This window comes from Leuresthes tenuis, unplaced genomic scaffold (genome assembly GCF_036924035.1).
Source record: "Leuresthes tenuis unplaced genomic scaffold, fLeuTen1.0.hap1 SCAF_1, whole genome shotgun sequence".
In the NCBI taxonomy this organism is placed as follows: Eukaryota; Metazoa; Chordata; class Actinopteri; order Atheriniformes; family Atherinopsidae; genus Leuresthes; species Leuresthes tenuis.
Window position 1 is genome coordinate 17398949 of NW_027325355.1, and position 23078 is coordinate 17422026.

The 23078-nt window shown below is 40.9% G+C and overlaps 1 protein-coding gene across 1 annotated transcript in view; it reads right to left on the minus strand.

The window, feature by feature from the left end:
• Nucleotides 1-23078, minus strand: part of LOC140305834 (uncharacterized) — a 38475-nt gene that overhangs the window by 1741 nt on the left and 13656 nt on the right. Inside the window, exons 12-34 of the mRNA XM_072384880.1 lie at nucleotides 21567-21635; nucleotides 21387-21455; nucleotides 19516-19584; nucleotides 15850-15918; nucleotides 14976-15044; nucleotides 13653-13721; nucleotides 12878-12946; nucleotides 12717-12788; nucleotides 12558-12626; nucleotides 12350-12421; nucleotides 11139-11207; nucleotides 10475-10543; nucleotides 9864-9932; nucleotides 8356-8424; nucleotides 6803-6871; nucleotides 4256-4324; nucleotides 4035-4103; nucleotides 3858-3938; nucleotides 3621-3656; nucleotides 3495-3531; nucleotides 2763-3320; nucleotides 1234-1514; nucleotides 947-1154 (exon numbers count right to left, since the gene is read on the minus strand). Of these exons, the coding sequence (XP_072240981.1) occupies nucleotides 947-1154; nucleotides 1234-1514; nucleotides 2763-3320; nucleotides 3495-3531; nucleotides 3621-3656; nucleotides 3858-3938; nucleotides 4035-4103; nucleotides 4256-4324; nucleotides 6803-6871; nucleotides 8356-8424; nucleotides 9864-9932; nucleotides 10475-10543; nucleotides 11139-11207; nucleotides 12350-12421; nucleotides 12558-12626; nucleotides 12717-12788; nucleotides 12878-12946; nucleotides 13653-13721; nucleotides 14976-15044; nucleotides 15850-15918; nucleotides 19516-19584; nucleotides 21387-21455; nucleotides 21567-21635 (2380 nt within the window). The remainder of the gene's footprint in view (nucleotides 1-946; nucleotides 1155-1233; nucleotides 1515-2762; nucleotides 3321-3494; nucleotides 3532-3620; nucleotides 3657-3857; nucleotides 3939-4034; nucleotides 4104-4255; nucleotides 4325-6802; nucleotides 6872-8355; nucleotides 8425-9863; nucleotides 9933-10474; nucleotides 10544-11138; nucleotides 11208-12349; nucleotides 12422-12557; nucleotides 12627-12716; nucleotides 12789-12877; nucleotides 12947-13652; nucleotides 13722-14975; nucleotides 15045-15849; nucleotides 15919-19515; nucleotides 19585-21386; nucleotides 21456-21566; nucleotides 21636-23078) is intronic.

Sequence of the window (23078 nt, forward strand, 5' to 3'; positions counted from 1 at the left end):
GTTTTTTTTTGCTGTGTCACTTAGCATTTTGTTATCTTTCTGTGGCTGGCTTCAGGGCACGCTTTATTTCATTTCAGTGATGGTACTGCTCCACTTAGAGTGCATTAAACAACTGACTTCATTAACACGAACAGACCTTTTTCTTTAAATTATTTTTATGTAGGACATCACTTTTTCTGGGCTCAACTGTACGAGCAAGACACGGGACGAGATTCAACTCCAGACTGAATCTTCCTGCTGGAAAGAAGCTCAGAGAGAAAAACATTGTCGATATGTGATTTTCTGGGCTCTGTCAGTGAAGTTGGCGACTTGTATGTTTCGATTCCTGAGAAGAACATGATTATGATCATTTCTCCCTCCGCTCTGTGTAGGCTTTGAGTCAGAGGAGATGGAAGCTGTGGTTGACGACAGCAAGTCTCATTGAATGTGAACACTGCAGTTTCAAGGTGAAAGTGCTCAGCCATGGTGTTGACTTTGCGTTTCACTGATATGTCTTTCAGCTTATTAAAAACAAACTGCACATGTTACAAAGCTAAAAAATGGACTGGTTTTCTCTGGAAGCAGCATTTCTGTTCTGTCTAAGTGTGGTTTTCATTTTTCGCTGATCTCCTGTTATTGCAGTTCTATTCATATATTCACATGCATTTGCACATAACAAATGTTCACTGTCACTATATTATTAGCAGAGATGATTCCTCATGTGTGGTGCGACGTGTGGATGCTATAATGGAGTGAAAATGCTTGTGCACATTTGAGACTGATTCATCTTGTTTCTGTCGCATGAGAAGAATCCTTTGCAAGAAACAGCCTCGTCATTTCGTTTTGTTCACGGTGCCTCTTTGTAATTGCAGTCAAACGGTTTTAACCTGCTGTCTAACTGTTAAGGATAAAAGTTAATTTTATCTTGAGACAAAAGCTGGAAACACAAACAGAGGTTTTTGTGTACCTTTGGGAAGCGCTGGCCTCGGTGCAGGCACACCTTGGGATGATGTGGTTTTATTTTCTGAGGAGGATGATGAAGACGAAGTGGAGCCCTGTCTTGTAAAGGTGTCCTCTCTGACTGGAGTGTAAGGTTCGCGTTCGAATGTGTCCCCGCGCCTTGTTCCAAGGACGGTTGTTTCCGTGTAAACCCGCTGCCCTCCTCCACCTCCCTGCTGAGGACAAAAATCAGCAAACAGTGTTCAGGATTAGTTTTGTGAAATGTACATGCGTACTCGTACTTGTGTTCCATACCTGTGTTCTGCTGGTCTCACTGCCTTGCTGGGTGGTTTCTACCCGACTTCCACGGCTGTTGGTGCCGCCACCCGAGTTAAATTCAGTCCGTTGACCATTCAGCTTTTCCTGCTGAGTTATAGGCCTGTACCCATAACCACCAGTGGCATAGCTCCCAGATCCAACCCTGTTGCCATTGTTGCCATTGTTTCCATAGCCGTTGTAACCGTTAGTTACTCTGTTATATATCAAGGCTCCATTCTCGTCCTGGCAGAACTGGCTGACCAATTTGGATTCCAGAGCTGAGACACAAAGGCACAGAGAGATAGGTCTTTATTTACGGTGTTGTCTCGAAAGGTTACTCATGACACAAACTGTAAGAGTTTTGTAAACGTGGCCTCAAGCACATTGCATTTCAAAGCAAACTAAAACTTTTTTGGGTGATATATCAAATGCTACATATCAGCAGACTGCTCCTAAAGTGTGTATTGTGCATGTGGGTGATTTGAAAACACATTGTAAAGAGCTTTGTAGAACCTAGGTCAGACTGAAAATGTGCTATACAAGTTTTTGTCGTTGCCATCTGTGGTTTTCCATCCAGCCCCCTTTTAATATCTCTGTGATACCAGCAGGTGAAATTCTACGGACGTTCTCCTGTAAATCTCAGTTGTTCACGTGTGAAAACGGCTTTGGGAAAAATAAGAATTGCTGCTGTGTAGGCAGGCCTGCACAGCAGCAGGGAGTTCATTTGGCTTATGATGAGCTTCCAGAGGAATCTAACAGATAGCACAACAAAATGAATAAATGTAAGCGCTGCCCAAACCTTTCCCTGGGATAATTAGCTGCAGCAGCCAGCTGTTTTTTCACAGTGTCTGTGCTAATAATAAATGAGGGAAAATGCTAATTAAATTTTTTTGGCTGCAGCTCCTATTGGTCTTTGGCTTTTTGATTTCACATTCTGTTGCATTTTTCTTGTCTCAAGTTTTGTTTTTGCAGTTTTTCGAATTTGGACCTGTCATTTAAACGTTAAACTATCATGTCCTCATTTTTTTCTTTTTTTTCCAGCGTGGTCATGTCACCACCTGTTCTCCCTTTCTCATTTACTAATCTGCAATCTCTGACATGATCATCTGTCTCAGCATATATGCTCTTTGGTTTTACTTTGTTCTTTGCCAGATCCTTATCAGTGATTGTGTACCTTCCATGTCAGTTCTGCTAATGAATGAGAATAGCTCTGACTTTTTAGTAAGCCTAAAGATACAGAAAAGTAATGTTATCAGCTGCTTTCATCCACTAGCAGTATGTTAAGTGCTCATCAACCACTCCTAGCTTGGTACACTACTCTCTTGATACTTCTGACGTGATGTTCCGTCTGATACGGTACAGTTTTCCAGGGGCACTGAGTGCACCTGAAATATCAACTTGCCACAATGACCTTTGTAGTACTTCCTGCTATTGAAGGTGTCTCTTACAAGTGAAAACAACATGACAACGAAAACACATAATTCTCATTGAAACACACATGGTAACTAGGCAGAAAGTTCTCTTACTTGGCAGAGTGTTGAAGTCATTAATAGGGAACATGTGCTCGCTGTCTGGGTCAGAAGCGATCAGATACAGCTCTCTCAGAAAATCGGCTTGTGTTGGGTCTGATGTGTTCACAATCCCCAAGGCAAACATCTCAATATTGGCGGAATGCGCTTCCCGTACCGCTATATCCAGCTTCACTGACTCTCGTTTGTCGGTCTGCCCGTCAGTAATCACGATTGCTACTTTGCTGACTCCCTGGCGTGAATTGGAGAAGGCCTCTTGTGTGGCTTTACGGATGGCTGTGCCAGTGTAGGTGCCCTCTCCCAAGTATAGGAGGTTCCTGATGGCCTGCTTGATGTCCTCTTTGGTAGTGTAGCGGGCCAAGTTGAAAATCAGCTTCACCTCCCCGCTGTACAAGACCAGGCCAACCCTCGTGGCGTTGCGTCCGACTGTGACTCGGTCCACTAGAGCGGTCACAAAATCCTTGATGATCTTAAAGTTATCTGGGCCCACGCTCTCTGAGCTGTCAATGACAAACACCAGTTCCATAGGCCTCTCTTTGCACTTGATCCCACATCCTGGAATCACATCACATCTGTATATGAGATCATGGCAGACATGTCACCTCAAAGAGGTTCAGTCAGTGAAATCAGAGATAAGACAGAAACAAAATCCTTGATTATTGCATTTGTGCTGTTAGCATAATGCTGAGGAGTAAAATGAATTTTTGCAAAGGTCATAAGATACTCTACCGCAGATCTCTTTGATCATTCGAATGATGTCCTCTCTCTGAAATGGATACACCAACAGAATTTGAGCATTTGGATGAACATGAGAATAAAAAACTAATGAAAATGAAATAGAAAGGTGAGACTCACGGTTAGGCCTGCTTCACCTTTGACACCCGCTCGACCCTAAGATGAGAATACAAAAAAATTAAATGGAGGCCCAAGGGTTATTCTAAACGTGTCAGTTTCATTTTGTTTTGAGACAGCTGTTAGCTTAAATGAGGTAACTGTGATGAACTCCTCAGACTACCTCAGAGGTTCCGTCCCCGACCTTCACTAAATAAGACAAAAACCAATAGACATAAAAGCATGTTTAATGTCGCTCACGGGTTGCCCTGGGTTTCCGGGGTCTCCGAAGTCTCCTTTGATTCCCTTCAGCCCCCTCTCCCCTGATGAACCTCGGTCACCCTGTCGCACATCACAAAGCAAAACAGCATTGATTAGAAGATCGCTTATGCTCCAAAAAACCCACCTTAAAAAGTACAAGATAACATGGTCACTGACTTTAGGTCCAGGAAAGCCCTCTCCAGGCGGCCCTCTTGGCCCTGACACACCCTGGCCCCCCTGTTCACCCTGAAAGCAAACATTCAAGTTTAAGTTCAAACATTTTTAAAATGATAGGGTGGAATGACTGAGTTAAATGTGAACACCCCCCTAAAACAAACCTCTCATTAAGCATTTATTGACACATTAATTTCTATTAAGGACAGTAAATCTTGGCTTACCTTTGGCCCCTGAATTCCTTGTCCTTGTGGCCCTGTTGGCCCAGGAGGACCAGGTCGCCCAGGGTTCCCCTATAATGAAAAAAAAAAAAAAGAAAAAACTTTATTTGTGCAGCGGGCTCCGCATTGGCTCACCACCTGCAGGGAGTACAATCAAGCTCTGGGTGACAGGCAGCTGTGAGGACACTCACTAGCCCCCTGAGCAGCTTAGTGTTGGAGTATAATGTGAGGGTATCCTCCTTGCAGCCGAGGGTTGCAGGAGGGAGGGAACGGTCTGACCTTTGTTTGCATGTATGCACAGAAAAGCAGTACAGACTACCTGGGCTTTTGGAGTCCCTGAATGGTGTTTCTGGGGATCTGTGGATTGTTCTCCTGGGAGACTTCAGTGCCCATGTGGACTATCACCAGCAGTATGTCAACTTAACCTTGAGACAATAAACCCAGGATCACGTGTGGAAAAAACGCCACCCCTATGAAAGAAGTGAGTGGGCTGGTGGGGCATGATTGGGAGGAACGGCCTCCCTTACATAAATCCAAATTATGTTTTGCTGTTGGACCTCTGTACTAGTCGTGGATTATCCAAAACAAACACCATATTCAGGCATGAGTTGGTCCATCAGTGTACTTGGGACCAGGCCACCTTAGGTCAAAGCTTGATGATTGATTTTGTAGTTGTATCATCGGACCTGTGGTTGTACCTTTTGGTTTCTCAGGAGAAGAGAGGGACAAAGCTGTCAAATAATAACCACCTGGTCCTGAGTTGGAGGCCAGGAGACTGCCAGACAGACCTGAACGAGTAGTGAAGGTGAACTGGGAATCTGTCAGTGAGATCATCAACACACACATCGTGGAGAGTTTTTCACATGTTCTGGGGGAGGTTGGGGACATGGGATCTGAATGGGCCATGTTCAGAGTCTCCATGAGAAAGACTTTTGGTTGGTCTGAAGGAAGCTCTGGCAAACCGCTCAACAGCTCAGAAAGGGAAAGTAGGACTTGTCCCAGGTTATATTTGGCCTGGGTGGAGGACTCCTGACCCTAACTGGAGATATTGACGAGTCCAAACCGCGCCCTATTGTCATGAGATTTGGGTCGTAAATGAAAGAATGAGATTGCACACCTTATAGAAAGGTTAAAAAACTTGTTTTTTAGCAGAGAGGAACTTTAACTGAAAAATGGAGTCTGAAGTACTCTGGCAGAGAGTACCTGGGACGGTTTTCAAAAAAAGGAGTTCATCAGAAGGAAAAACTAAGAAAGAAGACTCTATTGAGATCACTATCCCACCGCTATATAACAGATGTTTGCTGCTGTGTTGAGAGGATATTGGAACTTTAGTTTTGTTCTTAGAGCCATAGACTTGGTGCTGGTTTAATAATTACACTCATAGCAGATTAGGAAAAATCGGCATTTCATGACTTGAAATTGCCTCATTAGACCATCTACTGCTCCATATCACCCTAAACCATCCAAAGCCATCGCTGACAGAGTCAACCATTTGGGACTTTAATCATGTTTAATCACGAACTCATAAAACAGAAAAATTTAAATTGTTCCACAGCTGGGAACAAACTTTGGGACTCTTCATTCCTGCATTTGTTCCCATTCCAGCACAAGTCTTGTCTTCAGAGTCAGCTCACTCAACAAAAGAAACTAATCTACTGAATCACATTCAGAGACTGAATAACTCTCTATTAATGGTTCAATGTAATAGATTCCATGTGTGAGTTGACTTCACCATGCAAGAATATGGTCCTATTATGCAAAATGTATGAATAATACTGGGAAAAGGCATGCTGAAGTGTAAACGTGGACTGAATTAAAGTGGATCCAAGCAATGCAGCTATGTCTCCCAAAAGTGTAATTGTGAATTTGACTTTAATCAGATCTATAATGAATACAAAAGGAAAAAATCAGCATTTTCTAAGGTTTTATCTGTCATCAGCATTCTCTCAGCATGGACAAGGCCTGACATCAATCGGCAATATGTGTGTTCTCATCTTTTTCCATTTGATGGGTTCACTTATGTCCCAAATTAAATCTCGTGTACTGCTGCATGACGGTGGAAGTGCTCTGACCTGCAGACACGCTCGTCTGAAGCCCGTAGGGAATCTGCCTATGATCTGTGAGGACATATGGGGTGCTGGGTGTTTTTCCTTCAAGGCCTGTTAGGCCAAGTGTTTCTCATCACACACATATGTCTGTGGAGATTCACACTTTGCGCTCGTGTACTAGAATGCTGAGGGAAATCATAAAAAATACCCTGAGCAAATGAACTGACAGCCTTTGGATATAACCCCCTACATCATGGGCGTGTTTGCACATGAGATGAAGCAGTAATTTATTTTTTTCATCTTTTATTCATCAGAGAATATGACTCAATTACAAACATCTGGTTGTTTGTCAAACTAAATTAAAGAAGGCTCTCTGCACAAGTAAACACCTTCAAATGTTACCCTTGAGCCCTTTTAGAGTGCTAACTTTGTGTTTTTATGGATGACTAAAAAGAATAGTCAGTTAATGAAAGAATAAGTAAATGAAATGTTTTAAATTTACCAGTGGTCCTTGGAGGCCTTCGCCTGGAGGTCCTGGTAAACCTGGCAACCCGCGGAATCCAATATCCCCCTGAAAAGATGGAAACACAGTGAAGATGCTGTAAAGGAGTACTCCCCCATCTAAGTCCTGGTGTGCACAGAAGTTACTGTACTCCAAGTGAATTTAGTTTAATTGTATTGGCTGGTCAGGTTTAGGCATGAGGTTTAGGCCTGTGGTTTCATACTGAAGCAGCAATAGACAGGTGACAATGTGCAAATTCCTACTCGCCAATCATTGGATCAACAAATATGGCAAATTCCCTTTGAATGTTGCTATTAATAACAGAGGGTGAGTGTGCCCACTTCTCCAAACACCACTGATTCAGTGTAATGTTAGTTTGTTGGTGGCAGATTGTGTAAACAGACTGACAATATGTGAGCAAATGCATAACTTGTACAAAGGAGACATTTTCTTCAAAAATGTTAATATATTTTGAGTACAAAGAAACCCAGATCTGCTACTAAAGAAACTTAAAATAAAAAATAAAATAGGAGAGCTCAGAGACATGAGTGTGATTATTGTGGACTAGCATTTCACACACAGTTGTGATTCATTTGAAACCACTTTGAACAAAATGTATTTAGCATTATTCTGTTTTAATGGAGCATATGACAGTCCGATGACACAATTTCCTCATTTCAAAGTTTGATCATACAGCGTTATAATTCCTCCCTTTTGAATTTGAATGTATTCTGTAAAAAAAACACATGAAACTGAGTAAAATGTGTGAGTTCATGGAAAGCGTTCGTCTAACTTTCCTATTTGACTGTACTGTGATACGCCCAAAGAAATCATCACTGAAATTGACAGTTTTTTTTTTTTCTTGGTTTTTTTTTTATATTTTGAGTAAATCAAAGAAGATCAGTCACATGAAAAATAAAGTATCACGTCTTCAAATACATCAACTCAGTGGTGGAAAACAGTGTGAGGCCATCTGTTGGACATTAAAGCTGAACCATATCCAGACCTCAACAGTATAATGATGCTCTGCATACAAGCAAATACACAAAGGATTGTTTAAAAAAACGAGATTTATTTCATGGCATGTCAAAGCCCACATATGACTCCCACTGAAATTAAACAGGCGGCACATGTAAGAAGAGCTGGGGGAGCAATTATAGCATGTAAAGATGTTTTTACTTCATCCATAGAACAATGTAACAATGTGGTTTGCTATTTATGATGAAAGCATATGTGAAAAAATGTTTTTCCCATGATGATCTCAATGTAAATAAACATTATATGTAGGCACCACTTTAAAGAGTAAAGAGGGATTCCTTTTCCATCAACATCAGGAAAACCAACTATTTCTGTTTACGAGATTCTATGGAAGTCATGTGAGCAATTACGCGGGAAGCTGCTCACAGGATGATGATAAGAGCGAGCCAAAGAATTCTGTCAACAAAACAGCTGAATGCAACACCAAGACCAGGAAGTGTCCATTCCTGATGTAAAATGACTGACTTTGTCACCAATATGCTTCAAACTTTTATCTTAATGATTTAAATTCTCACCTTTGGACCCTGGATACCAACTCCTTCCGGGCCTGTTTCTCCTGGAAGCCCAGGCAGACCTGGAGGGCCCTAAACAACAAGGAGCACAAAAGTAAAATTCACCCCCAGATGTACTGTGGAATAACATTTTATTTGGCAACCAGCACAGACTTTTTTATTCTTTTTTTTTATTATTTATAGATATATAGTGATCAGCCAGACAGTGTCACCTGGCAGTGGGTTGGATACATTCAGCAGGAAGTGAAAAAGAGCAGTTGGAATCAGATAAAAGGGCAAGTATAAGTTTTGGCAAGGGCCAACATGTTTGTGGGGAAAGGCGATGGCTCGCTGGTGTTGTCTGCTTCAACAGAAGAGCTATTGTATGTAGTACCAGAACACAAAGTCCACTACAGTTTGTTTCCCAGTTCTCGTCAGGGTGCTCATGCTGACCCTCGGCTGAAAGATCCGATAATGGGCGTGTGAGTTTAAGAGCTGGACTACAAACGGTTACCAGGTCTGATGAATCATGTTCATGGAAATGGTATTTCCTGATGGCAGTGGTCTCTTTTAGTGAGATAATGCACTCTGACACATTGCAAAAAGGCTTCAAGAAGGGTTTGAGGAACGGAACAAGTTTGAGATGTTGACTTGGCTTCAAAATTCTCCATCAAATCGGTCTAGTTGTGCACCTGACGTATCTGTATCAATCTACAGAGGCCCCATCTTGGAACTAAGACTTAAAAGATCTGCTACTGATTCCATATTCCAGATACCAGAGCATAACTTTAGAGGTCTAGTTGAGTCCATGCTTCAACAGGACAGGGCTGTTATGGGGGGGCTATCCAACATTAGGTTGTGGTTATAATATTATGGCGGATTGATGTAATGTGTTAATAAGAGATCCCAATGCCCTGATCATAAATCTGCAGTCTCTCTGTATTGGCTTGGCAGGCCAACATGTTATTGCGATTTGCTGCCATTTGGGTGCAGTCCAAAGAGTGTGTGAAGCTGTCTGATCTGTGGGCTACTCTTGGTTGTCTTAGTGCAACTGTTGGTCCTTTAGCTTTGTTTTGTTTTGAAAAAGACAAAGTGAATGCAAAGTGCTCCCCCCCTCATTTCAAGTCTTTATGCAAAGCTAAACTCTCCATGTCCTTCATACTTAGTGTACTGCAGTGAAAATGGTATTGTCTGATCTAACCCTGTGCAAGGAAGTGAAATACTGCATGTTTCCACATGTTTTTTAGAATGCCGAACTATTCCTATGGATGTTTCTAAATCTACCCCTACAAGCCTGAATGGAAGATCTTTCCTTTGTGTCTGCCCTGGTCTTAGCTACAGAAATCCTACACAGCAGATGAAAACAGGTCAGTCTCTGTAACTTTAGGTAATAAATGTCGCTCTCATAGATAGATGGCTGAAACTTAAGACCAGAATATAGAAGACTAATTTTAAAGTCATGATGGATGGCAGTGATTTATAGATTTATGAGTGGACAGATGAGCACTTTTCAGTCTAAATCATTTCCTCACCATGGGTCCGGGATAGCCGTCTCCTTTGGGACCGAATGGACCTGCAGGGCCTTGTTCACCTCGATCCCCCTAACACAGACATATGCGTTAAAGTCCATAATTCTTTTGTGAAGAAGGTACAATGAGATTTATAGACCTTCAAAGCAAAGTGAAGTGAAATGTGGACGTCAGTGCATGTAAATGATGCTTTCTGCTCTGTTGTGTGCTTCTGAATGTCTAAGTACCGTTTAAAACAGGGGAGAAATTAAATCTACAAAACACGGTGTCCTTTATTTTTAACTTTTTATTTGATGTCAGACACCAGATTTTCCAGATCTCAGTCCAATCGAGCATATGTGGGATGTGAACAAAACAGGATGTTTAATTGTGCTGAACGTCCCAATTTCTGACAACCTCTGTGCTCTTTTAGATGTAGAGAAATGATTTTTATGATGAAAGTGCACATGTGTGCTGTGCAATCTGCCTCTCATTAGAATTAGCTGATAATTGACTTTCCAAACACTGTTCAGCTGTGATAACATGCATGCACTTGTTCAATGGAAATCTGATTTCAAGTCTCAATGGTGAAGTCATAGTTTAAGTCATTTATTGCAGTAAAGCTTTCCTGTTACCTTCGGACCAGGAATTCCATAGCCAGTCTCCCCGATCGGACCAGCAGGGCCGCTTGGGCCAGGATCACCCTAGAATATGTTTTCATAGAATGAACCTTTAATATCCAAAGAATGCATATCAAAGCAAACAGTCATAAGTAGGCTCATCGTCCTGCTATCTTTGCAATGCTGTGAACAAAAAACTGAGCTTTCCACAGTGTTCTTGTCACATCATGTTCTGCCCCCTGTGTGCTCTATTCAGGAGCCACTCCGGAGCCAATAAGAACACATTTCAAGCAGACAACCTCCTTTTGTCAAATGCATGTGATAACTGGCAATTTGGTACAGGCCCACACCTGATTCTGTGTTGTTTATGTGTGAAAATATGATCCTTATCACTCTAATCACATCCCTTACCCTCCCTGTTGCTCCTGCAGCCACCAGGTTAGTGTGGTAAGAATTCAATTCAATTAAAAGTTTAGTTCATAATGAACAAAACATCAGTAAAACATAACACGAGCTGGATAAAAGTAAGGAAATAGGTTTTTGCGTTGGTCTTCTGAATGTAACACTGATCAAAGGGTCCCTTGAAAGTAACTCGTATAACATTTGAAGTGAAAAAGAAACTTGGAAATTTGAAGAAAATGTCAGATTCCAGCGTTTTAAGACTTTTGAGATCCGTTACCTTGGGTCCAGTGATGAAGCGTCCTGGCAGACCAGGAGAGCCCGGCCTTCCTTGTGATCCTGGTTCTCCCTAATTCAAGATATAAAGACATGCTAAAAGGTTAAAATCTTCCAATCACAGTGGACCTTTTGCTCACCATTTGCTCACCCTAAGAAAAATTATGTTCTATGCAGTGGTGCAAAAATTAAAGTAGACCTTTTAATCTGAAAGTTTTACCGACAGCGTATCGTTATTCATGAACAGAGACTAAGCCAAAATGGAGAAGCAGTGCAGGAAAAGTTAAGCTCATCCCATGAATCCTCTGCTTTTAGAAATGCCTTTTGCTGCATCAACTTAAAGTAATTGTTTTCTGACTGACGTCATCACTCACTCACATCTCTTCTTTACAACGCTGCTTCAGTTCATTGAGGTTTGCATTTTTTATTTAAGCATCACAGCATTTCAATGAGGTTGAGGTCTGGACTTGGTCTGGTTTGTTGCTGGACCATTTCTTTTTTAAGGCCTTTTGTTGTAGATTTGCTGCTGTGTTTAGGATCATTGCCCTGTTGATGACTCAGTTTCATCCGAGCTTTAGGGTTTAGGCCTCACATTTGACTCTTGAATACTTTGGCATACTGAGGAGTTCATGGTGGACTCATTTACTTTAAGGTGCCCAGGTCCTGTGGCTGCAAAACAAGCCCTAATCATCAGCCCTCCACCACCGTGCTTTACAGTTGGAATGAGGAGTTTGTGCTGACATGCTTACCACGTAGAGTCTGAGACACTGGTTTTGGGATTATTGCAGTTTCTCTGAGCATTACACTGTCTGACATGAGTATGAACTTGCTGGGACATCATTGCTGATGTCTTTCCTCCTTGGCATTTTGCTAACACACAACTGAATGCTCCAGACCAGCAAACTGCGAAAACCTCTGCCTTTATAAAGGTGCTCACTGATGCTGATGATATGTTAATCAAATGCATTTGATTAGCAGTGCATGTCAGCTGCTACTTACCCTCTTAATACTTAATAAACAGTAAAAGCTAGAATTTATCTTAAAAACCAATGACACAGTGTCATGTGTTGTGAAATTTAAGACCTGATAAAGATCAGCAGATGTTTTATTATGTCCCAATACATAAAACCCTAGAACTGAAAGAGGGTATTGCTCGTTTTACTTTTCATATGACTTTATACAGTCTTAGCTAATGACGTCCTAATGACTCCTCACCTTTGGTCCCGAGGGTCCAGCAATACCAGGTGGACCTGCCAAGCCTCTTATTCCCCTTTGTCCTTGGTCCCCCTGAAAAAAAGCCCCGTAACAGACAGTCACTCGTCTGTCAGATGTGCTCCCTTTTCTCTTGTTATCTTATTGTACATAAAGGTCAACAAAAACCTTTTACACGAGATGTCAAAAAGTGAGAGTGTTGCTTTTGTACCTTTTCACCCTGTGTACCAATTCCAGGTGCCCCCTCTGTCCCCCTGAGGCCGACAGGTCCTGGTTCACCCTGAAGCCACAAACACACACATGCACACGTTGAACTTGCTTTTGATTAATTATAGAGGTGTGATATTGCGAAAACAACCTCCAAAACTACCTTCTGTCCTGGGGCTCCGTCCTCCCCCGGTAACCCCGGCAAACCGGAGATTCCCGGTGATCCTGGCTCACCCTGCACACAGACAACTTTGTCACCGACTTTGATTTGGATGACTGCTGCTGTCGTGGGTTTTTATAAAAAAAAAAAAAACTTTGACGCACCTTTGATCCGGGGTCACCAGCTCCTCTTTCTCCTGGGGCACCAATCTCACCTGGCAGCCCTTGATCTCCCTGTGCAAACAGAGTTATTTATTTTTTTCACAATGTTCAGCAAACGGAAAAATCCTAAGAAATTATTCCTAAAAGTGCACGTATCATTTAACAAGATGATTAATCCTAATGGGATGCCTGTGCCAGCTATGGGTCTGATCATTCAAGCGCATATAACGGTGAGATTTAGTTCCAAAACAATTAGCTCCAATAGATTAAGAAAATGTAATATGACTGACGTGCTCAATAATGCAAAATTAATCTGTTCAAATGTTACAAAAGCAGTGGGGAGAGTAAATGAAGCAGTAAGAGGGTTGTCAGTTTGCTGCACCGCTACCATTAGCCAAATCTTTCCATCTAATGATACAATCATACAGTAGCTGTGTGAGTCTAATATCCCAGTTGTGACTTAGCAAAGCATTGGTTTCATCACAGAGTAACTTTTTATTGCATTAAATTGTGCATGGTGGGGAACTAAACAGGGCAGGAGAGGAAATATAACAATCAAAAGCTATCATGACTCATTGCTAAGTGCTAGCTTGGCCGGACTGTCCAGTAATTTAATATCTATCTCAGCAGCCACCGGGGTTCACGTGATAACCACCCAAGCATTTAATACATCGGTAAGTGTGGCCTCGCCTACTTTACATGGACTAATGAATGCTCTTTTGTGGCATGACAGCTGCATAGTGTTTGTCATGATCATCAGCATTATGCACGGACAAACCTTGGATCCAGGAAAACCCTCTCCTGGTGGGCCTCTGCTCCCCGGTGGTCCCCTTGGACCCTCAACGCCCTGTCAGTGTGAATAAATAAAGCGATTAAAAGTGGACAAATAAATGACCTTTTCAGGTAGTTGATCTGGAAATAAGAGTGGTTGCGCATTTTCTTTTCATTCTGATTTTCTTTTAATCTTTTTGAAGGGAGGATGGCCTGGGTCTGACTTCCTGGATCCTGGAATCAGAGGAGCGTCTTCAACTTTTATCCTCTCTTTAAATTCTATATGAAGCTTCCTTTTGCAGCAAGTCTTTTACAAGGTAGACATATTTCAGTGCAATTTCAGTATTAGACATAATCTTGTTCCACTTGTCAATTCAACAGCTATTCACAGCAAACGGCATGCTCTGTGATCAGCTGAAGCACACTTTTTGCAGCCCTGCTTTCATTACTTTTTTGGGTTTGGATGTCAGCACATCACCTTGTGCTTTAAACATGTGGAGCTTAGATAAAAAAATTTTTTGTAAATGTAAAAAGAACCCACCCAAACCTCCCCTCCACGTGTCATTGATTAAGTTGTACTATGATATCAGATAAGTGATTTTTGGCTCAGCTGTGAACAGGATAAAGACAAAACATGCAGGATTATGCAAGCTGTTTGTTAAATTAGGAATCAGGAGTGACTGTTTTCTTTTACACAGGTTTGATCCCCACATGAATCAGGGGCAAGTGGAAGTGAAAAAGAAAACTAAATGAAAACCAAATTGATTGTTTCATAACTGTCTGACGGCACCTCCCACACGTAGTAGAAATTGCTGTAAACGATGAATTCACAGCCCAGTTGCTTCTAATAATGGATTAAATTTTTCTTATTTTTTTGGTTACTTCCAACTCCAGCCCCCCCACGACCCTGAATCAGATTAAGCGGGTTTAGAAAATGGATGGAATGATGATAAATGGCAGATTTACAATTTAGCAATTTACCAGGCTGCCAAATTCTGAAATGTGGTTCAGTTGTGATTAAATCAATCTGTTTTCATCAAATCAGTGTGGATTCATGACACTAATGGAATCCCTCCGGTTTGGTGGGTATCTCATGATTTGATCTCCAAAGTTGAAACAAATCACAGTTTTTTTTCTTCTTTTATTTCAGTGTGGACTAAAATTGTTAACCAACCTAAAATCCATTTTTTTTATTCCAAAGTCAAAGGGGCCAAAAAAGAATTGACAACAGAAAATGATGAAAAGAAAAAAAAAGAAAGGAAATCGACGGAAAAGCGTGATGTGATGGCAGTTGAATCCAACGTAGGAGTCAGTTTTATGGACCATGTACCTTCTCTCCTTGTATGCCCAATCCTGGGAGGCCTATGAGCCCTGGAGGACCTGGAGGGCCAAAATCCCCCTATAGGTTCAGATTAGAATGGAGGTTAACAATGATAACAGTGCAGAGATGAAGATAGTTATGCATTACATCACACTCAAATGGCAACTGGAACATTTCATGACTTATTACTTGTTGAAAGCATCTAGCTGCAGGGGATTCTTTACCAAGAGCGTGTTCATTTAATGTTGGCCCTGCTGTTTTGTTGCGTTCAATGACTACATTGGAGTGAAATCATACAAAATATTTCATGATGTATTTTACAAGTAAAAACACCCTGTCGACGCTGCTTTATAATTACCTCATAGAAAGCTACATAAAAACATTACTATTTGTGATAAACTTAACCACGAGGCTACGTTCGAAGATCACCCGTTTAAAGCTTCCCAAATCCCAAATTTGACCATATTCCAATGACACAAAATGACTGATGTGACTACAGAACTGTATCTTAAATCAACTCGGAGTCTCCTACTATATAAATATAAAACATAATGTATAAAACTTTTTTCCAGGCGGCTGTAAAGATCTACAAACACATTCTGACAAATGAAGTCCAGAGCTTTTTATCAGTGTCTGTCTGTACCAGTGCTGCACTCACTTTCTCACATTCATAAGCCCAACCATAAAGCTCTGCTCCTTTTATAAGCTTTAACCTTGATTAATCACCTGTAAACTGGGGCCGCCTATATAACACCACGCTCGGTGCATTAATAGGTGGCTTTGGTAACATTTGCCCTTGTTCACAGCAGAAACCCAGTTTTCTCTTCATTCCTTTGTGAAGGCTTTTCAGTAAGTCACCTCATTTATAGCCTCCGTACTGTACCTTGTCTCCTTTGATTCCAGCACCTGGCATTCCCCGGAGCCCCCGTTGCCCCTCAAGGCCTCGTTCACCCTGTGAAGGCGGACAGAGAAGTTATTACATTTTGACTTTTGAAATATTAGATGTAAGACACTGATGGCAAAGTAAGACCATGTGCACCGTGGCGGCGAAAGTCTGTTTCACAGTCTCTTTGATAAAAGGAGGTCAGACTGAAGTAAAATCTTATCTTCAGTGTTCATGTAATATGATTTTCACATAAATCATACAATGCAAAATGTTCCACCACCACTGAGGCCACACAGAGCTTTATTTAGAAGTAAAATTAATTATATAGACTCATACTAAGTCTGTATACGTCTCTCGATCCATAATGGTCCATGGTTTGTGGTGGAGTATTTCTTTGTATGTATTTTTCTTGTTTTACCTTTTTTTTTAGATTTTTTTTTTTTTACAGGATACGAGTTTCCTTATGTTTACTTGTGATGTTTAAAAGTGATGCTATAGATGATTTGAGTTGTGATTCAGGGGGCGTTCTGACCAACAAGCACTACATGAGCTATTTGGGGTTTGAGCAGTCTACTTTTAATCCCTGTTGCCGCTCTCCAAGCTACATCAGCAGAATGATTAAATTGACATAATTCCTGACAATGTGGCACTTACCCATGAGGCTGTGCATAGATGTCTTTATTTGGATTTCTCTGATAGAATTTGTTCTCTGTAGTCTTTTACTTTTACGTTAACAGCTCTGACAATGAACTTTAGCACAACAAAATTTGGGGCTATATGCGAACTTGCCATACGTTAAAATGCTCAACATGAAATGGCCAAAATAGATGTTTAGCTGCTTTGGTCGATGTTTGGTTATTAACCAAAGTATTAGACAAACAAACCCCCTGATGAGGCTTGTTAGACAATTAAGGAATCACAAAAGTTATACAATTCAGATTTCACAATGTATTCCTATCAATTATGCTATCAATATGAAGTTGTAAAGGAGAATCCTGTAGGATTTTGTGACATCTACTGTCAAAGTTGCAAACTGCAACCAAGGGATATATATATATATATATATACATATTTATATAATATATAATTTTATGTGCTTGGCAATTCTTTAAATCATTGGCTCAATTAATTTTTCTGTCTTGTGAACATGCTTAAAGCCACACTGGTTAACCTCAGTGATTAACAGGTCATTTAAGTGGTAGGAATAGCACCGTGGACACCTGCACGTACTTTCATAAAACAGATCATTGAGGTCATTTTGTGGATGTTGCTATTATAAGGCAATAATACTGGCCAACCAGACTCTGTGGTAGAGGCAGAGTGGTCAGAGGGTGATAGTTCTACTTCCAAATGCCACAAGTTTCCTCCTCAACCCCGCAGTAAGTTTCACTATCATCTCTGAATTACAGCCAAAAGTCAAATCATTCAGATGAGCTCATATTCTACATTACATGACAATTCATGCCTTTTGAGGCGAAAACCAATGCAAATGTTTCAACCCTCCTCAGAAACGGTTCAATGTCACAGATGGACTGGTGAAACACTTGGTTGTGGCTATGCAAAAATGCTTTTGCTGCAATTAAATGATACTAATACTACAACAGGGAAGCAGTAACCAGCTGTGATTTTTCAAAGACAAAATTCTTGAGGTGAAACCATGAGAGTACTGAACTGGGTAACAGTTTGTCTCAAGCTCTGCTAGCATTTTTTTTTTAGAAACAGTTAAAAGAGGTTGGTATAAAAATACAGTGAAGTATTAAATCAGCAATCATGCTGACAGTACCACAAAAACAGTCCTGCATAAGAGTCTGGCTCCTCGCAGGCTCTGGAGAGGAGTCGATTTTTCCCCTGAGGGAATTTCACTCGTCTTCCAAGGCCATCCAAGGACAACGCAAATAAAGTGTCACAAACAGATGTACGCTGATAACTACAGCCATGCTGCTTTTGCATATCAGCTTCCAGATGTTTGGATTTATTGTCATGGCTCCATGATTCGAGCACACAATCTAAAGTGCTAATGATGTGGAAAAAAGGGTAACACTGCCTCTGAGCTTCTGTGAATCCGGAGCTTGTCGGGGCACGTCATGCGAAGAACAGTGCTTTAGAGCAAGAACACCACCTGCGAGTCTGCAGTCAATTCTCAGGAAAAGAAAAAAGCACCCCCTGAGGCCTATCTGCAGCAGAGGGATATACGCCTCCTCCTCTTTTATGGTGGAAAGTAGCTGTTACTTTTCAGAGGAAATTTGCCCAATGATGAATTAGATGACTTCTGTTATGAATATGCTCTGTAAGTGTTGTAAGGGAGCCTAAATGTTATTACAGTCTTACATGAAGACATTACACCAATTTATGTGCACAATTTGGCATGGGCTTTTATAACAACAAAGAGAATTATAATGACTTAAGACTCATGAACGAAAAGTTTGTGAGTGCTGATCGAGGGTTTTTTGGTTCACTTAGGAAGCTAATGTGGCTTTGGGGCAAAAGTTGAATTTAATTAAAGTGTTATTTTAAGTGTGATAGATATTTTTGTTGAATAACTAAATGAAGTTGAATGAGTTGTGATGGATGCCTGTGATGGTGCTGATTTAACACCGCTGGAGGAAAATTAACACTGATAAAATGCTCACTAATATCTACAGTCTTTCCATCTCAGTATTATATTTTCCAAAAATATACTACATAAATCTTGTGCTACTTCATGCTTCTTTATGTATTGCCTTGAACACAGGAAATTAAGTGTGGAGATTCTTCAACACAGCTTGAACCCTCTTAGACAAGCTTCCTTGTCATAGTCTTCAGGAATAGTTCTCCAGGCTTCTTGATCTGTTACCATTGATTTTCAGTCCACTTCTTGTGTCATTTGGCATACAAATGAAAAATGACCAGGAACACAAACTGGACTGAAAATGAGTGAAAAAGCAAGACTTTCACAAAGCCTTGGAAACTACATGATTGTAAGAAAGTCTAAATCCTTGGAGAGACTTTATTATCTAATGGTACTCTGATATATGAAAATGGAACCAAGATCTCAGATTTAGGGGTGTCTATATGCTTAAATTATGTTTACTGGTTTAAATGTTGTCCATAATTCACACTGAACTTCAGATGTGTACATTTTGGTCCCTGGAAACACTGCAGTATGTGTCATTGTGCCCCTGACCTACATTAGAAAAAAAAAATCAGATAATAACGAAAGAGGGACAGTATGTATCCACATATGAATGCTGGTGCATGTGTGGGTATGAGAAAACCCAGACGCAGGCACAGACTCTTTCATTTCCCTCTCACTGACTCAATGATGGATGTGTCAGGAAGTCCGGGCTGTTTTCCTGTGCAGTCTCTGAATCTTTGGCTGTGCACTGAGATGTTCTCATCTCGACGAAGAGCAGCATGATGTAATAGGAGCCATACTCCACTGTTGCATGGGACCTTACTGCGCTTCTGTGTTGCGTTATCATCTCCCTTTAACCATACATGTTGTCAATTTCCTGTCAAAATGTCACATAATCCGGAGCCCAGACAAAACATTTGTGCATGACTGTGGGTGGATGGGTTAAGTAAAGATGAATGCATGAAAGAGGTCAAAAGTGTGAAGCTTTTAACTGGCTTGAGTGTGCGAGTCTTTCAGGAAATACTGTCTGTCGCTCAATACGCTCTCACCTTCGGTCCAGGGAGACCTTCTCCTAATGGTCCTCTCTCTCCTTGGACTCCCTGCGGCCCTTGAGGTCCCTGAATGAAACAAAAGATGTCACTGACCATTGGAGGAACATATACAGAAATTGCCCAGTCACTGATGCACTGTATCAAAAGAGGTAAATTTGCATCTTTTTATGAAAAGAGCAAAAAGACTGCTCATATCAGGACATGATAAACAAACGCAATCCAGATGAACAACAGCACCTGTCATATTGTCATTTATCCTACAAAAATGTAGCCAAAATGCAGAAGCAGTGTGTGAAAACCAATTACATCCTTGCTGCTTTACTTTGGATTTAACGGGATACGTAGCAGCCAGGTGCTGCTAACAAAGTTAACTTGATTTATTGATCATCAGCAGGTGTGCGTGCCTCTATAAAAGCAAAAGTTTGTTGCTCTGGAGCATTCAGGTGTGTCTGAACACAATGCCAAGCAGGGAAGACATCAGCAGTGATCTTAGAGAAGCAACTGTTGCCTGCCCATTAATCTGAGAACGGTTATAAGGTAATTTCCAAATAATATGTCCATCATTCTACAGTGAGAAAGATTATTTCCAACTTAAATACACCGAAGACAGCAGCCAATCTTCCCAGGAGTGGATGCCCGAACAAGTTCATCCCAAAGTCGGACTGTATGCGCTCAGAGAAAGTGCAGAAAAGGAGCAAATCTCAGGAGAAAGCCTCTCTAAAAAGGAACGTAGCAGCACAGCTCAGGTTCGTAAAGTTACATCTGAACAAACCACAAGACTTCTGGAACAATGTCCTTTGGAAAGACAAGACGAAGGTGGAGATGTTTGGCCATAAACCAAACAAAGCATAACACCTCAAAATGTCTTCCATACAAATATGTTTGTTTGACAGCATGCTTAACGCACTGTTTCTACATTTTGGCACAGTTTCTGTAACAGAAAGAATGGTTGCTCATTCAAGTTGTATCTACCTAATATTAAGATCTGGATAATGACCTGATAATTGTTCAGTATGTCCTGATACATAATACGCTGGAACCAAAAGCGGGTATACTTTCATTTTCACACGATTGCGCCCAAGTGTTATATGTAATGTGTATCATTACCTAACCGGGTAACTTTCTGGTAAAATTGATTAAATGATTGAGCAATGCTGAATTTAGTTTATACTTTGGTTCTTGCAGTTGATTGCAACAAACCGGTTCTAGCAAATTGAGATAATATGGCGCCATTACAGTTTATACCATTGCTAAGCCTGCAGTCGTCATCCTAAACAGTTGGTGACATTACTGAGGAAATGACCCAGCTCCACTTTAGCAACAGCACCAGAAGTCTTGGACATTAATTATACATGAGCATAACAACACAGTTTCAACATTTCCGTCAACATTTCTTTTAACTGGTAGTTCATGTTTGTCACAATAATCGTAATTTCTTGTTTTTTCGATTTGTTACACAGATGGACCTTCTCTAACATGGTTCATGTTTGGAAAACATGCTCCTCATGCAGCACCCGAACGGTTACTAAAACTCAGAGCACAACCAGCCAAGTAAAGGAGATACACATGTCATCATGTTGGCGCTGATTAGAAGTAAATCTGTAGCTCACATCTGTGACAGGATGGCTCATAACTTAGTAAGTTACACAAAGCTACATGTTCATATGATCTATTTCTGCTCCACAGTTAACAAAAATATATATATTTTTAGTATTCTTGCTGTGGCATGAACTGGAATAATACCTAAATGTATTTATGACTACATTTTTAAGAGATGTCGACCAGTTTATTTACTGTAAAAAGCCAGAGCTTAATACATGGCAGATTAATGTGCTGCCACCAGACGTGTGTCCTGGTTTCTTACTCACCGGTGGTCCAGCCTCGCCAATTCCTTGAGGACCTGGAGGCCCTGGTTGCCCCTGGAAACCGGCATCACCCTACAGAGTGCGATATTGCCAGAGGAGTGTTACTACAGGGTGAAACGCAAGGTCGGTTGTTAAGTTGTCATGTTTTTTATTTTTCCTAAAAAGTAGGTTGGCAAAATTAACCTTGGGTCCCGGAAGGCCGATCCCTGTTTCCCCTTGGATTCCAGGTGGCCCAGGAAGTCCCCTTTCCCCCTATAAAAAAAGAAAGCAGGCAGGGATAGACGTGTATGAAAAAAGAGATGCTTAAACAATTGCTTGTACAGTTTTTAGAATTAGAAATTAAAGCCCTGGTTTGCTGAGAATAAAGACCAGCGAGAAAATTCACTCAACACCACCATAAACATATATGAACTTCCTTCCCTTCCTATAATACTAAACTGTTTTTAAAGAGAGTTCCCTCACTCAAGAAGTAATTGGTACAAAATGCAGTTGTTTCTTAACTCAGAAGCCGTAAATCACAGCCACGGTGTTCAGCAGAAGGGCACAAGAGAGGCGTGAGGTGGGCGTGTCCATGAGAGTAGCTGCATACCAACACTTTTTTCTCTCTTTCCCTTGCCCTTTCAAGCAAGTTAGGACAATGCTTAAAGCCAGACATTAGCCTGCTATTCAGGTGATATAGGATGACAGCCAGACTATTAACAAGAACATTCTTCCAAAATAATTAGGAGGGGAACACTTGGTGGGGAGCATGTACTCAGGGAAGAATTGGCAGGTATAACGCCAGAGAGGAGGCTTTAAAAAGTAGGAACAGACAAATAAGCTGACAAGTTAATAACAGATGAGCTACTTCAGAGGGGTTTGAAATGTCACAGTGGCAGCCGTTCGCGAGTGTTCAAATATACAGTCGCCCTATTGGTGTTATCAGTTTGTGAAGATACCTGACATTTTTGTTATTTATGCCGGAGTTAGATAAATTCAATCCAAACACATTCTAAATGTCAGCTTCGTGAGTCGATGTTATTTACTGGATGTTATTCTGAGAAAACTCCCAGAATCAGATAGGGCACCTTTTCCTCACTGTATGTCACATTCCTCATATGCTACAACATGCTTGTTTCACCCTGACACAGCTATCACAGTTACTCAATATCTTGTGTTATTAGATCAGTGGCATGAGTGATCCTTTATGCTACACAATTCATACCAGAGTGAGTGGCATATCATGCGTCCAATTTAATAAAATAAAACAAAAAAAAACAAGCCTCTAGTTTTGAGACTGCCGCTGACTTTTTATCAGTGCATTTGGGCTTCAAAGGGCTAAGAATAGATGTTGAATTTTGAGTTGCTCTGACAATATTCCAAATGGCTAGAAGTATATATATTATATTTTCATAGAGCAAGTTATTTTGTGTCTACTTCCTCATTAATCTTTGCAATCTTTGTAAGTGTCCCTAATGTGGAATTTTATCCAAAGACCACATTTTGGGGATTTGCAAAAGTTAGTTTGAGTAAATATCCTTTAAAGCAAGCATGGTGTCTGATTTCACACCTATTTACAGGACTAAGGCCAATCCACGTTCGTCTTATTGGCCATACCTTTCAATCCCATCCCTTCATTCTTCAGAGGTAATGTCACTTTTTTCTGTCAGGGATCAAGAAGTAGGGATCATCTCACCATCCAAATGGCCCCCAAAG